The sequence below is a fragment of the Malurus melanocephalus genome, unplaced genomic scaffold, assembly GCF_030028575.1.
Source record: "Malurus melanocephalus ecotype Western Australia unplaced genomic scaffold, MMel_1.1 scaffold_710, whole genome shotgun sequence".
Lineage (NCBI taxonomy): Eukaryota > Metazoa > Chordata > Aves > Passeriformes > Maluridae > Malurus > Malurus melanocephalus.
In genome coordinates this window covers 106,892-121,888 of record NW_026623942.1, presented here as the reverse complement: position 1 = coordinate 121,888, position 14,997 = coordinate 106,892, and the positions used below count along the sequence as shown (strand labels likewise).

Genomic DNA, 14,997 nt, shown 5'->3' with positions numbered 1-14,997 from the left:
CCAACTGATGACCACCAAACCAGGCCATCACCATCACCAACTGATGGMCACCAAACCAGGCCATCACCATCAYTGTCACCTTGTGCTTCTCCCCTCAGGGACAGGACTCTCCTGCCATGAGTAGGACTGGGGTAAGATCTGTGATGAAGAGGAGCAGCTTCACCGCTGGGAAGCYCCAACACTTTGCAAACCACTGGCACCAATGTCCTCCTCAGCCCCTTTACAGAGGACACCTCAAACATCCCACAAACATCACGYAGACAGGGAATTTCTGTGAAAATATTGGAATATATTTGAAAAGATTAATCATGGATGACTTTACAGTACCACCCCATATTTTCATCTCATACTTTATTTAACAATATTAAAGAGGCACTTTAAAAGCACACGGACAACATCATAAAACGGCGTTTCCTGCTCTCTCTCTGCTTCTCTGGACAAAATATCAAAATAAAAACTTTTGACAGAACACATTGCACCCAAGGTAAATTACCTACAATAGTTTTTTATACAATACAAAGAATTGTAAAGATACATATTAACAGAATAAAGCCTCTTTTTTTTTTTTCTTTTAACTCTAAAACAAAACAAAAAATAATTGCAGGACAGACGCAAAGTACTCTGACTGTTCATATCACATCAGTGCATTACTTCACCTCCTTGACTTGGGAGTATTTCAATAAAATCTTTCCATGTCCTCATTTGCACCTGAGATTTCTTTCTGGATCCAAAAGTTCGGTTGTAGAACGTGCTCGTTTAACGTGACGTAACCTTTTCGACACTATGGAGTACCAGCATAGAGTTTTTTCCCTAAAGTTCTATTTTCTTCCCTAAGTCTGATGTATTTTTTCCCCCAAAGTTGTATTTTTTCCCCCTAAGCTGTGTGATTTTTTCTCCCTAAAGCTGAATTTTTTCCCCCTCGAGTTGGATTTATTTTTTTTTTTTTAATTCTCTTTTCCTGCTTAATTTTTTTGACAGGTAACGGCTTCTTCCTACCAATTCCCTTTTTTTTTTTTTTCAATCAAGGAAGTCTGTATTCACATTACAAATGAAGAATAGCACCAGTAACTGCATAGTACAAGCGGATACCTATAGAGCCACTACGTCAATACAGTAAGAGAGTTTAGAAGTGATACCATTGAGGGCACTCGGACAGTACCGGTTTTCGCTGCGGTAAATTGGCACAGTTTTCTCGTTGCACAAAAAAAACAAAACCTCCCCACAAACAAAAAGAAAAAACGCACACGCACACACWCWCACACACAMMAMAAAAAAAMAACCCAAAACCCTAAAAAATCAGAGTTTGTCACAAGTGTCAAGGTGCAGTTTGCTCGTGGGGACGCTTCTCCTCCAGTCCCATCGTCTACAGTGGTCAAAGAGTGGCAGCATCCTCTGGAGGGCTCCGACAGCCCCAGAGCTGGGTTGTTCTTCTCTTGACGATGTAGAAACAAAATTCTTRGGGATGGCTGTCAAAATATAGGACACTTGGGTCTTAATTTAATTTTTTAAATTGTATCATCGCTTAGGCCAGCTCCCAATTAAATGAATTGTACGGGATTATTTGTGCAAAATCTTCCAAAAAAAAAAAAATTTGCTTTCTACAGTGTACTGCACCTTATGAATAAGACGTCTACGGAATGAAGTTCATCTCTTCAAGTACTTTGTACAAAGATAACACAGACACAGACTCAAAAGGGTCTGAGATTTGCAAGTATCCTTATAACCTCAGCACTTCTGCAATAAAGAAATTGCTCTCGACGATTCAGTCTGCCCAAAGCGATTACAATTTCAGTTCATGAAAATCATCAGCAACATCAAAGTTCTAGCATTTGCATGATAAATCAGGTGAATTAAAGTAGATTAGTAGACACAAAGCAAACTATTTCACAGAGGCTGCAGTGCAAGTTCATTTAAGCTAGACAGAGAAATCATGCTACACAAACGAATTTAATGCTTTGATAATTTTTCCCTTGCAAACCCCATGAAAGCAGCTGAGGATCACCATAAGTCACTTCCATAAATTACTCTGAAGTATCTCTTCTTAAAGGAATTTTAAAGCTGGTTAATTTCTGCCCAAAGAGTTGGCTGAGCAGGTTGTTCTGGGACTCGGCGCTGCGGTAGCTGGCCGTGCCGGCCGCCCTGGCCCCGCGGGCAGCGCGGTGGCCGTGCCAGGAGCCACGTGGGGATGGCCCTTTGGCCAACACTTGGTGGAGGCTCTTGCCCAGAATGGCCTTCCTGCGCTTCACGTCCCCGTTGGCGTGACGGAGCTCCTCTTTCCTCTGGTTGTAAGGGTCCAGGAGCATTTTCTTCAGCTGGGAGCCGGTTCTGGGTTTGGGACCCATCTTGTTGCAGTGCGTGTCCCTCCTGCCGGGGGACAGGGCGGGAGCCTCGGCGTTGCTCCAGCTGCCACGTTTGAGCTCAGCGGTGCTCTCGCTCCTCACCGGGCACGGCGGCCGGGCTTTCTTCTTCTTCCCGTCTCCTTCCATGTTCTCCCGGGAGCCGGAGCTGCTGCGGTGGCTCAAGGATTTGTGTTCTTTCCTTCTCTTGGGGTGAAGCTTGCCGGACGCTCTGCCCGGCTCCGCGTGGCCGTGTCTCACGGCTGCCTCACCTCTGGGCTGGTGGCTGCTGGATTTGCTTGGGCTGCCACTTTGGTCCTTGGCATTTGGGCTGCTGTCCTTAGCCTCAGGCACGGATTTCTCCTTCCCTGAGATGGGCTGCTGTCCCTCCTCGGTGCTGCCACTGGGGCTGCCTGCACCGGGAGCAGCCTCGCTACCCACGGTCTTCTTTGGTGGGACCGAATCTTTGGCAGCTCTGTTGAGTGTGGATGATGCCGTTTTGTCCTTCAGGGGCAGGGGCTGGTGGGCACCTTCTGGARATGAGCCCTTAGGTGCACCTTCCCAAGCAGAGGCATCGCCAGCACTGGGGTTGCCCCATTTGTGGGTCTCYGTGGCTGGTGGAGACTCTGCCTGAGGGGAAGGAAGCTCTGARACCTTCTTGGCAAGCTGGAGAAATGGGATCCCATCCATGGCATCAGTGTTTGCACTGGGATTATCCAGGACACACGCCCTGTATTCATCTTTGCTGCCCGTGCTTGTTTTTTTACGGCCATCGGCACAGCCACGTTTCTCGGTCAGGTGTGGAGGGGACAGTTTTTGGTTGGTGGCCTGGTGACAAGCCAAGCCAGCAAGGTCCATGGCAAACTCAGGCGAGTCCAAGAAAGGAAGGGGTTTCCCATCAAAGGCTCCTTTCTCCAGCTCCTCGATGGCTAGGCCAGCGATGTGGCCGAGCTCAGGGCTGCTGGCAGCAGCTGGTGGCAGGGATGGGGACAGGCAGGGTGGTGGTGGCAGGGGGTCAAACGGGGACTTCTCCATCTCTGCCAGGAAYTCCGAGAAGTCACCCACCAGGACTTCTTTTACAGAAGGTTGGGRTGCTCCTGGCTCACCAGGCGCTGTTGGGAAGGAGTCAGAGGCAACCTGCAGGCTGGGGCTTGCAGCCTCCACCAGCCGAAGGTCACTGGTGGGGCCCAGGTGRACTGGTGACCTGTGTGGGACTGAGCTGCCATAGTGAGCCACCTTCTGCTTCTTGCTCGGTGGCATTSCCTCCCGGAGAGATCCATCCTCCTTCACCTTCTCCCTGCCCTCCCTGCAGGCAGCGCCAGGCCTCATGACCCCTCGGAATTTGAAAGTCTTGTTGCTGCCCGCCAGGTGCTTCTCCATGTGCCGGTCGTACTGCTCCTTCTTGGAGAAGGTGTAGTTGCACATGCTGCAGATGAAGGACTTCTTGATGACGTGCATGACGTCGGCGCAGAGCTCACAGGCGTACAGGGTGGTGTGYTTGATCTCCTGCTCCTCCACCACGCCGTGCTCCTGGCTCAGGTGGCTCCGGAGCTCTTTGGTCTCCTGGTAGAACATGGGGCACTTGTGGCACAAGTAAATCTTCTGCAAGCTGTGCACGACCAAGTGCCGCTGGAGCTTGAAGGGTTTGGGGAACTGCTTGCCGCAGTGATGGCAGTCCCGGGAAGGATCCTTGCAGTCTGGGTGCATGGGGACAGATTTTGGGGTGGTTTCACTTTTTGCCATGTGCTCTGGGGATGGGCTGGCGGATGCTTTGGAGGAGCTGGGCGCAGGTGGCTTCACCTTGACGTTGCTTTCCGAGGGGTCTTTCATTGCCTTCTCCTGCTCGAGGGGCAGCTCCTTGGGGCTCTTGCTCTCTCTGCTGACCCCGTGCTGGCTGCTGGGGTCACCGTGCCGGGAGGACCTRCCAGGCTTCCGATACATGATGGTGTTGAGGAAATGGGTGACAGCGGCGTTGTCCTCACCGAAGCAGCCCGGCAGGCCCATCACCGACTTCTGCGCCTGCCCCTTGCGCGCAAACTGCGTGGCGTGCTCCCGGAGGTGCTCGTTGTACATCCACACGTCCGAGATCTCCTTCAGGCACATCCCGCACGCCCACAGCCCGGCTTTGTTCCTGGCGTGCTTCTCCTTCAGGTGGTCCCGGAGCTGCTCCCGGGAGCTGAATTTCCGCTGGACACACATGTAGCAGGTAGGAGGAGGGGAAGGGTTGTGGGACAGCTTGTGGAAGTCCAGCTCTCCCAATGTCAGGAACCACTGGAAGCAGACCTTGCATTTGTACTGCTTGTCTTTGGTTTTGATGGTTATCTCCCCACGGTTTTTCCCCAGTTTCCCATCTTCCACCTTGCTCCTGTGCTTGCCTGACTTTGGCTTCAAACTCGCAGCATTGTCTTCCCCATGGCCAGCAAGATCCTCGCAAGGGCCGAAGAAGCACACGTCTCTCATCTTCAGCTTTGCGTTCAGCATCTCGATGTTGATRGTGTGGAACTCGGGAGAGTCCAAATCCTCATCTTCCTTGGCATCGTAGGGCTCCTCCTCCAGGTCAGGGGGCTCTGAGCTCACTTCTCGGAGTGAGTGCTCATCCTCAAGGCCCATCAGAGGCTCAAACATGTCCTCGGCAGAGAGGCTTTCCCCCTCCTTCTCCAGACTGCCCCAGATGTTCAAGCTGGGGACRTTGTCCATGTGGCTGCTTTGGCACAAGAAGGTCAGCATGTTGTCCTCCAGGTCAATGTCCTCCTTCCCTTGSTCGGTCACCTCATGGTCCAACCTCAGCTCGATGCTTTTGGATCCATTTGGAGCAGCATCTCCGCTCTTTGCCTTGCCACCATGGCACATGTTCAGCATCAGGGCATCGTCAACGGAGATGGTCTCGTACTCACAAGGCTCCTCYCTGGTGACACAGAAGGAGCCGGTGTCGCTGAGGTCAGAAGCCAGGCGGATGGTGAAGAGGTCGATGGCCCCCGCTGGCTGCAGGTTGACCTCAGGGACAGGTTTGGGTTTCTTGCTGCGCTTCCCATACACCCGCGTGCACTTCCTCCGGACAAACTGCTCATCGCGGGGGAACAGCTGGGAGAACGTGGAGTCATCGTCAAAAAAGCTCTGGAGGTCGGAGGTGGCCGTGCTGTCCCCACAGTGCTCCCTGCCTGGTGGCACATCTGCCTTCACCCATCGCTTTGGCTCTGCAGGAGGAGGGCTGGTCCCTTGTGTGGCCTGCAGAACGCTGTGCCCAGAAACACTTTGGGGGGTTCCCAAATCATGGTTCTCCAGCAGCACAGCCCCTTTGGCAGGAGCTGTGGGATCCTGTGGGGCACCATTCCAGCTCCCGGTGTTGCTGCCCGCTGCAGGACTGTCCCTTGTCCCAGCATCCATGTCCCCTGTGCCATCAGCRCCACGATGCTGCTCTGTGCCCACCTTGCCCAAACCCTTCGCCACTTGCTTCACAAACCCGCTAATCCATTTTTTGCAAACCTGCATGTCTTCCACTCCATCTGGACCTTCCACCTCCCCAGGATAGGTGACCATGCCCGTAGCAGTCTCCTTGCTGACCATCTCTTTTAGMGACACCATCCTGCTGCCCAGGTCTTCTGCGAGCTCAGCTGCACAAGGGGACTCTTTGGCTTTTTGGGAGTGCTGGGCTGTGCTGGTCCTGCTTGGCTCCTCTGTGGAGATGAAACCACCTGGCTCATGCAAGCCCTCCATGATCCTGGGCGGGCTGGAGCTCAGGGCAGCCGGGGGAGGAGCTGTGTTCTTCTGCAGCTCACTCGGACCATCGGGCTCATTCCTGCTGGGAAACACCTTTGCTTTCCTTCGCCTCACTTTCCTGTTGAGCTGCTTCTCAGAACTGCCGTTCTCCTCTCCAACATCTTTGCTTTGGCTTCTTCTGCCCTTGTCTCCCTTCCTGACCCGCCATCCCGAGCCCAGCTTCCCAGACACCGCCTCTCCTGATCCCCTCATCTCCGAGCCCTTTGCTTTCACCTCCCTCTGCAGAACCTGTGTGTGGTACAGCTCCTGGGACATCTCCAAGGAGATCACGCTGAGGTCACTGAGCACGCTGCTGACCACCTCCTGCATCTGCGTGCTGGGCTCTTTCTCCAGGTCTGGGAGAATTTTCTTGGGAATGTGTTCAACGGTGGAGGTTGGCACCTGGGAGCTCCAGGTTTTATCTTCGACTGAYGCTTTCAGGCTCCTCCTGGCCACCTTTTGGGCTGCTTTTGATGTCTTGTGTGAAGGAATCAGAGGGGATCTGGGAGTTCTGCTGGGCTGTGGCAAACCTCTGTTCTTCACCTGGTGCTTGACAGCTTTGTGCCTGGTCAGGCCGGGCTTGGACCGGAAAGTGGCTGAACAAATGTCACAGGTCACCGGGAGTCCACTGGGCTTTTTTCCTTTGTGGAGTTCATTTTGGGAAGGGTCTGGAGCACTTTTGGGTGGGTTGTCTTCTCCTTGGCCCACACTGTTTAACACACAACCCCCAGCTTCTGCAGCCCCATGGCTTTGGGATTTCTCCTCTTTTAAACACTTTTCTTCACTTTCTGTGGTTTCAGAAAGACCAAGTCYCACCTCTGCTGCCCCTGAAAACTCATGGCTGTTTAATTCAGCAGGACCAAGATCTCCAGCCCTGGTAAGACCTCTGCTGATGGCAGCTGACATGTCCTGAACAGCAAAGCCATTGGACAAAGCCTCTGGTTCACTTTGATGTTTATTCCCATCACRGGAGCAGCTTTCAAGCTTGTTCTCTTGGTTCAGGTCCACCTCCCTTTCTCCTRTGGGCAGAAGATCTGCTGTGGGGTGGGTTGGATAGTCCTGGATTTCTGGAGGAGTGGAGCTGATGACGGTGTCTGTGATGGCACATCCTTGGTTTTCTTTAAAATCYGGCAGCACAGCACCGGTGCTTTCAGGGACCTCTTTCTGGTTGAAAGGTGGTGAGCAGGGMAGAGAACAGTCCTTCCCAGGAGTTTCCTGGTGACCATCCATCTCCAAGGCAGAGCCCACCAGACCATCACCATGCAGCAGAGCACAGGGTCTCACTGTCCCCTCTCTTTCAGGTGATCCACAGTTACCCAAAACACCGTCAGGGAGGTGAGGRTGACATTCCTCAGCTGCTTCCACCAGCACAGCCCCGCAGTGATGCAGTGAAGGAGGGAAGGTGGGCGCTCTTTTCCACGTCCCTTGCTCTGCTGGGCTCACACTGTGATGGATGTGAAGGCTGCTGGGCTCAGGAGGACAATTCTTTGTGACCAATGAGCTCGGTGTGKTAGGCAGGGACGAGCTGTACTTCTTCTCATCGGAGAGCTGAGCACCAAAGCTGGGGATCTCTTCCCCCTCAGCCCCACYGCTTTGCAAGCATTTCAGGTCAGAAAATGCAGCTGCAAAAGGCAGGCTGGCTGGAGAGTCACCCATGTAGTGACAGCCATTGAGGGACAACCTGGCATTCCCTTCTCTGGGAACCTCTGCACTGACTGTGCCGGTTTTTAACTCTGTCCCCAAGCTGTGACSCTGGGGGACACCCTCCTCAGAGGGYCCTGGGGGGCTGACGGGACTCGTGGGAGCACTGCCCAGGGGCTGTGCCCCTTTTCCCACCCAGCTCCTTTCCAGCTTCTGTCCCTCTGCTCTGCCCAGCGTTTCTTCCTCGAGTAAACCACGGCTGAGGTGGGATTGCTCATGTTTCCTAAATGCCAAGGTCGCTGTGTTGTTATCTTCCTGCTGCTCTTCCCTGGGCCGATCAGCTTTCCTCGCCTGCCCTGGCAGCGGGGTCACCGCGGTGCTGCTGGGTGGTGAGAGGTCATTACGCTCCTGGGAAACACCATCTGCAGGGATATTGATGTCCCTTGGCTCCGTGGGCTCATTTGCTAAGTGCTGCAGCTCTGTTACATTATTCTGCAGCTCGGGCTTTGCCGACGTGGATTGTTTTGCATGGTAAGAGCCCTCTGCATTCAAGGACTCCAGCTGCTCACCTGCACTGGGAAAAAGCACTTCTTTCCCTGGAGCAGCGCYGTTCCCTGTGTTGTTTCCCATGGGGATAACCCCTTCCCCTGGGSTCTGATTTTCCCCTTCCAAGGCACYGCTGCTCTGCTCCCTGTGCTGTGTCTGGACGTGGGTGGTGGCACAGGGCTGGCTGGCAGCCAGGAGCCCAGGGAAGCAAGGCAGCAACAACTCGTCCTCGTTGTTCTTCACCGTCCGGGCAACGAAGAGCTGGAGCTGCTGCAGAGGGTTGGCAGAGGTGTCCTGRGATGCCACCATCTCCTGGGAAGGGCGGTCGCTCTCCTTGGGCAGGCTCAGCATCTCAAACAGCAGCACTTTGCTGGCTTTGTCACTGGCTGCAGGGCTTGGATRGGTGGTGGGACTCTTCCTCTCCTCCCCTTCCTCCACCAACGCAGACCCACCACTATCCCCTTGGAGATCCACAGCAGTTTGCACTGTTTTGGGGGACTCGGTCTTGCTTAAGGGTCTTTCTTCTGTATCTGGGACCTCTCTGATGGGAGGTGAAAAGGTGAGGGCCAAGGCTGGGGTGGGRCCCTGCTGGAAGCCAAATTCAGGTTTAGGGGTTGGAGTATGGGCATCAAACTTGTCCAGCTCTGCAGGATCAGCGTCTGCTTTCCCTGGCAAAGGGAAGCCCATGGCACCGTGCTGGCATGGCAGGGATGGCAGGGGGTCTTTGGCTACTTCTGCTGCATCCGTGGTTTTGGGGAACACAGAGTCGGGGATAACAGGAGGGCTTTTTGTCACGGGGTCTGTGGAGGTGGGAGCATCTGTTTGGTCAGTTGAGTCAGGTCGACTTTTGGAAGGAGACTGATTTTCCATCTTCCTGGGCTCTCTTTCCTCCGCAGCCGCAGCTCCCTGGAGCTGCTCCCTGTTGTCTTTGGAGCAGAAATGGTTTGTGGTGAGCGGAGCTGGCACACACATCCTGGATTCCAGCGAGCCCAGCTCCAGTGGGCACGGCCAGGGCTCCCTGGGCCTCTCGTAGTCCTCATGGGCGGTCACCACGTCCGGCTTGTCCCCTCCCAGCCTCTCCCTGATGCAGAGGCTCGAACTGCCCAGCTCACCTGACAAAAACATCCCTTTCTCCTGGCGTGCCTCTGGCTCTGGCAGCGCCGGGAAGCGCTCGGGCCCCTGTGCTTGCAGGTGAGCAGCCACACTGTGCTCAGATTTTGGGAGGGTGACAGACACTTCGGGGTCCAACTTGCTGGTTTGCAGTTGGCTTTCCAGCTCYGTGACCAAACGCTTGATCTCCAGCTCATCATCYGAAATGTTGYTGATGAAAGTCACGTTGTAATCCGYCATCCTGTCTGGCAGCGGCAGGGAGAGCTGGCTGCTGGGGGCAGCTCCTTCCTCAGGGAATTTCTTGGCTGGTGGCTTCTCCACGGAGAGGCTGTGGAAGTGGGTCATGTCTTCWGGCAGCATGGGAGCCACCTCCTCCATGAGGGACCAGTCCTTCTCCGGCATGAAGGATGGATAGGGGTGCTCGAACGGCAGCAGCTTGCGGGGGCCATTCCCAGGACACGGGAACGTTGTCTCGTATCCATCCTTGCTCTCGTACGGATCGAACTCGGAGACAGGAAGCTCTCCAAATATCGATGAGGAATGGAAGCTGAGAGGGGAGGACACTTTGCCCTGCGGCATTTCTGCGGCAAAAGGGGAGATGCTGGCGTGTTTCTGCTCGAAGGAGCCGGCGTCGATGCCATCCCGGCACAGGTACATGTCATCCAGGTGGGACGAGCCCAGGGCTGGGGGCTTTGGGAAGAGGCTGTCATCGTAGTGACCGGGAAGGCCTTTGGGATCAAAAAATGCATTATCACTGCTGGTGTATGGATTGGGGGCCTTGGCAGYGAGCATCATTCCCGCTGCATCCTCCCCGTAGCTGGGGGCTGGTGTGGGATAGTCCTTCTGACTGTCACACAGTCCCTTCATGGGTTTCATTCCTGCTTCCGAGGAGGTGGCACTCCCACAGCCAGGACTTGCTTCATTCCTGCTCTGGGGTGGAGCAGTCACCTCCTCCGTGTGGTACTTCAGCCCTGCGCTGGGGAACGGGGTGAACTGCTGCCTCTGGTGATCCATGTTCAGCTCAGGAGAGCCCTGAGWCTCCAGGGTGGGTTCTCCTGCCTCACTCAGGAGTTTTGCTGCTCCTTTGGGCTCTTCCAGCCCCTCCTTAGAGCAGAGCCCAGTGGTGGCCATGCTGGGCATTTGCCTTTCCTGGGGCTGTGGTGACAGCTCCTTCTTCGCACAGTCCATGGCACCAACACCTGGTTCAATACTCGGCTGTGTCCTGGAGCCTGACAGCAAAGGTTTGGCTGAGCCAATCCTCCTGCTCCCCCTGGGAACGTCCTCTTTGCTCCCCTGGCTCATCTTCGGGCTGCTGTCCTCGGGAGGGCTGAGCGGAGTCCTTGGCACACGGGCCGGGCTGCCCGAGCGCCTCCTCCTCTGGGTGCCACCCTTGTCACCAGTCCCAGCAGCACGGGGTGGGCTCCTGCCCGTCTCTCTGGGCACGCTGTGGCTGCTGCCAGCAGAAGAGTGGATGCTCCTCCTTCGGGCTCTGGCAGCACAATCCTCTTTCTCAGCATCCTCCTGACCCGGGCCCTCCCCGTCCTCCTGTGCCTCTCTTTTCTCACYGTCCCTTTTCCAGTCTGGCTCTTTCTCTCTGGCTCTCTCGTTTCTGCCTGGGCGTTTCTTGCTGAAGCCATGCTTGTTCCTCCTGATGAGTCCTGTGCCACGCTTCCTCCTGCCCCGGGGCTTGCTGTGCTCTGCCCCCTCCTCATCCGAGTCGGACACGTAGTCGTATTCCCTCAGCCTGCCCTCTTTTGTGGCTGCCTGTGGCTTCTCGGTGGCCTGAGGGACCTGGGCCTGCTTGCTGCTCTTCACCTGCAGTTTGTGCAGCTTGTTCTTTTGCTGCACGATCTTGTGGATGAGCTCCTTGCTCCATGTCCCGCTTCGGGCCTTCCTCTTCTTCACGTCCTTCATGGAGAACCGTGGTGGCTTGGAGCTCTTGGCGGCAATACCCGGCCCCACCTCGCTCTTCACCGGCGGGTCCTGGCTGGGTTTCCTGGGGTGTTTTTGGCTGGAGGWGGTGGCTGAGGGGATGCTGTTCTTCCTGCCCGCCCTCAGCCTGGCTGTCCTCTCCGCTCCCTCCGCCGCAGGCTCYGGCTCCTGCGGTGCCACCCTCCGTGCCACCCTCCCTTTGTGAAGGTGCTGCTTTCCTGCCCCTCTCTTCACCTGCTCCCCTCCTGGGTGTCCCTCTTCATAAAAACAGCCAGCCTTGGTGTTTCCCACCGCCTGTTCCTCTGCCACCACATTGGATTTGTTGTCTGAGGCCGGGCCTTCCTTGGCCTTGTGGGCCGTCCCCGTGCTGGCCGCCCTCACACCCGGCAGCTCCTCATCAGCAAACACATCAATGAAGCTGCTGTCGATCTCTGCATTATCYGACTGGTAGCCCAGCCCGTTGAGAGCCTCGGTGATCAGGCTGTCCAGCTTGGCATCGTCGATGTCCAGGTCGGASGCGCCGAGCGGGAGGGAGCCGGCGGCCAGGCCGTGGAAGAGGCCGCCCTTCAGAGCATCCTCCTTGCCCTCACTTTTGCTTTCCCCGTCCAGCAAGAAATCATCGCTTTTGTTCAACGCCAGCAGATTTCCCTGGRGGTCTGGAGACAGCCCGAGGCCGGGGGGTTTGGGAGGCTCTGGCAGGAGCGCTTTCCTCCCCTCGGCTGCCCGGGGAGCGTCCTTGGGCTCAGCGGGGTGGGAGGCGCAGAACTGGCGGTGCTGCAGGAACGATGACAGGTTGCTGTAGTTCTGGTCACACTGCCTGCAGGTCAGCAGCACGTCCAGCTGGTCCAGGCTGGCACTGCTCAGGGAAGTGGCCAGCAGGTGATGGGAGGAGTAGGGTGGTGGAGGCTGCTCCCCGTCCGGCCCTTCCGAGCAGCTTTTGGCCACCTCGCCGGCTTTGTGGAACGGGCTGGCTGGGGTACACTTCAGGAGGCTGTCTGAATCTTTCAGAGCATCCACAGGGAAGTGGAAGGACTTTATGGAGTCTGAAGGGTGGTAATGAAGTGAGCTGGGACTGAGGATGTCGGAGGGGTGGAAAGCTTTGCTGGCATCCTTGGCATGGCAGGGATGCTGGAAGAAGGGTGAGGGGGTCAGCGCTGCGGACATCTGGCCGTCCTCGAAGCTGGGGTTGAGTGGGCTGCTGGACACGGGGGACAGTGACGAGCAGGTGCTGCCACACGTGGGGTTGGGGACAGGGGACGGCAGCGGGGACTCGCAAGGGGAGGCGGCCACCAAGGCCGATGGTGGCAGGACCAGCGCTGAGCCTGATGAGCTCCTGGAGGGAGGAGGAGGAGCTGCTGGAGCCATGCTGTAGAACAGCGCTTTGCTTCTCGAGTCACAGACTGGAGACCCCGGTTCCTTCCCGCTCTCAAAGGAGAACGCTCCCGTCACGCTGGGATCTCCCCTCTGGAGGATCTCTCCTGACAGGAGCTTTTTGCCGTGATACCCCGCAGAGCTGCTTATGGGGGGCCCTTTCTGGGCTTTCCCACTGCCCTGCCAGTCYGACGTGCCCAGGGGGAAGGGGAGCTTCTGGCTGCTGATGTGTCTCGACAGCTCCAGCCTGTTTGCACCGGGCATTGCAGAAGGGAGGTGCATCTGCTGCCAAGGCAGCCTGGCATCTTTCTGCCTGTGCTGCCTCTGCTCGGGGCCAGACTGGCACTCGAATGAGAACTGGTTTCCAACAGGGTTTGAATAAGGTGCTGAATTCTGGTCCATGGGAGAAAACGCCTTCRTGGCACCTTCCCAAGCTTGCACAAGCCTGGGGTGGGTGGGTGCCGTAGTGGGAACGCTCGTCTCGAAAGGCACGGCTCCCGCGCCGGTGCTGCCCGCGGGGGAGCTGCAATAGGCCTTGCTCTGAAAGTGCACTTGGGACAGGGAGTTTGGTGGCACGGTCCTTCTCARGGGGCTGCTCTGCGCCAGCAGCCGTGGGCTGGGGACACCGTCCTTGGCCGAGGCTTGCCTCTTCCCGACCGGCTTGGGCATGGTAGGCGAGTGTAAACTAGACAGAAAAACAGCTTGGTTTTCTCGGAAAGTGCTTGGGTTTTGGTCGATAGCACCAGACGGGAGAGCACCAGTGGGGTCGGCGGGATGCTCGGCCCTACCCTTGCAGAAGGGCAAGGGGCCGTGGTGCGGGGCCGGCGGCGGGTGCAGGAAGGGTGATGGTGGTGGGGGGACGGACAGCCCGTACAGCCTCCCCTCGGGGGACACGCTCTCGTAGGGACCCCCGCTCTGCGGCTCCTCCGGCCACTCTCTGGAGGACGCGTGGAAGGCGAAGGCGCCGGGAGCCAGCTGGGCACCGGTGGCCATTCCCACATCCAGGTACTCCTGGGTGCCCGTGTCTCCACGGAACGGCTCCTTGGCCGCATCGTGCAGCAGCTGGAAGGGGAACTGGCACGGCAGAGCCCCCAGGCCGTGCACGGCGCCTTTGCCACCCTCGGAGAAAGAGCTGGGCTTCTGCACCGAGATCCCGTAGGTAGCACCGGCAAAGCTCTTCTCCGGGGAAGGCCAGGGCTCGGCCCGGTTTGCCTGAAACTCTAAATAATGTAGCTGCCCATGGGTGCCGGGGCTCTTGAGGGGGATGCCGGCGGCGGGGGGCTGCCCCTTGGGGCCGAGGGAGGGGCCGGGCTGTGAGGTATAGTTGCTGGAGGTCCGGCCACCGGCGGCATCGGGGAAGCAGCGGCCGAAGCCGAGTTCTTCTGCCGGGGCGATGGCCGGCACGTGGAAGCGGTAGCTGCCGGCTGCAGGGGTCACCTCCGGCTTCTTCGGGGGCGTCACCTTCTGCTGGGGATAGGCGATGCCGATGGTGGGGCTGGGCCGGGTGCCGGCGATGCTGAGCCGGTAGAGCTGCTGGTGGCCCCGCTCGCCCTTCCCCGAGCGCCGGCCGCGCTCCCGGGTCCGCCCCTTCCCCGGCGGGGACGGGGGGCTGCCCTTGAGCTCTCCCCAGGCGCTCTCATTGCCGAACTTGGGCTTGCACTGGAGGGATTTGAAGTCGATCTTCCCCGCTTGCTGCGGCCGGATCACGGCTTCCCGCTGGCTGTGGGGCTCCTTGTCCTTGGGGCCGGGGAAGGGGGACGTGCCCTCCCCGCCCAGCGCCCTCCCATCCTTGTCCCCGCAGCCGTCACAGCCGAAGTCCTTGTCGGGCTCTTTGGGGCCGGCCTCAGTGTCCCCGATGGTGTAAACATGCTGGGTCTCTCCAGTCATGATACCGAGGAGGGGACAAGGCTACAAAACCCCGCTGTYCCGTCCCGCTGCGAGCTGCCGTGCCCCCGTCACGGGCATGGTTCTCCCCCGATGGGCACCGGCGCGGGCAGAGGGGCAGCAGCTCCGCGGGGCCGGGGTGGCGGCGGGTCCCGAGGGCCGGCGGGGCTCTGCCGCATCCTTTCAGACCTGCAGACAACGGGAGAGAAGAGGGGAAGGCTGGGCGTCAGTCAGGGAAAGGGCCAGAGCAGGCACGGGAGAGATTTTGACCCTTTCTTTGGGGCATCGCAACCCCCCCGAGCAACCCCGGGGTGAAGCCCGGCAGCTTCAAAGGATGCTCAGAGCACTTCACCTCTGGCAAAAGCTGCTGAGGAAGCACTTTTTTTTTTCTCCCGGGAAAGCTATTTCTGGGTTACTTCTT

General features: G+C 57.4%; 1 protein-coding gene across 2 annotated transcripts in view; it reads right to left on the bottom strand.

Annotated features, from left to right (window-relative positions):
- Positions 1-1,285: 1,285 nt before the first annotated feature.
- Positions 1,286-14,997, bottom strand: part of ZNF469 (zinc finger protein 469) — a 72,852-nt gene continuing 59,140 nt past the window's right edge. For both annotated transcript variants that reach the window (XM_057384467.1, XM_057384466.1), the window contains exon 4: positions 1,286-14,765. In XM_057384467.1, coding sequence (XP_057240450.1) covers positions 2,022-14,579 — 12,558 coding nt within the window. In that variant the 5' untranslated portion in view covers positions 14,580-14,765 and the 3' untranslated portion in view covers positions 1,286-2,021. The remainder of the gene's footprint in view (positions 14,766-14,997) is intronic.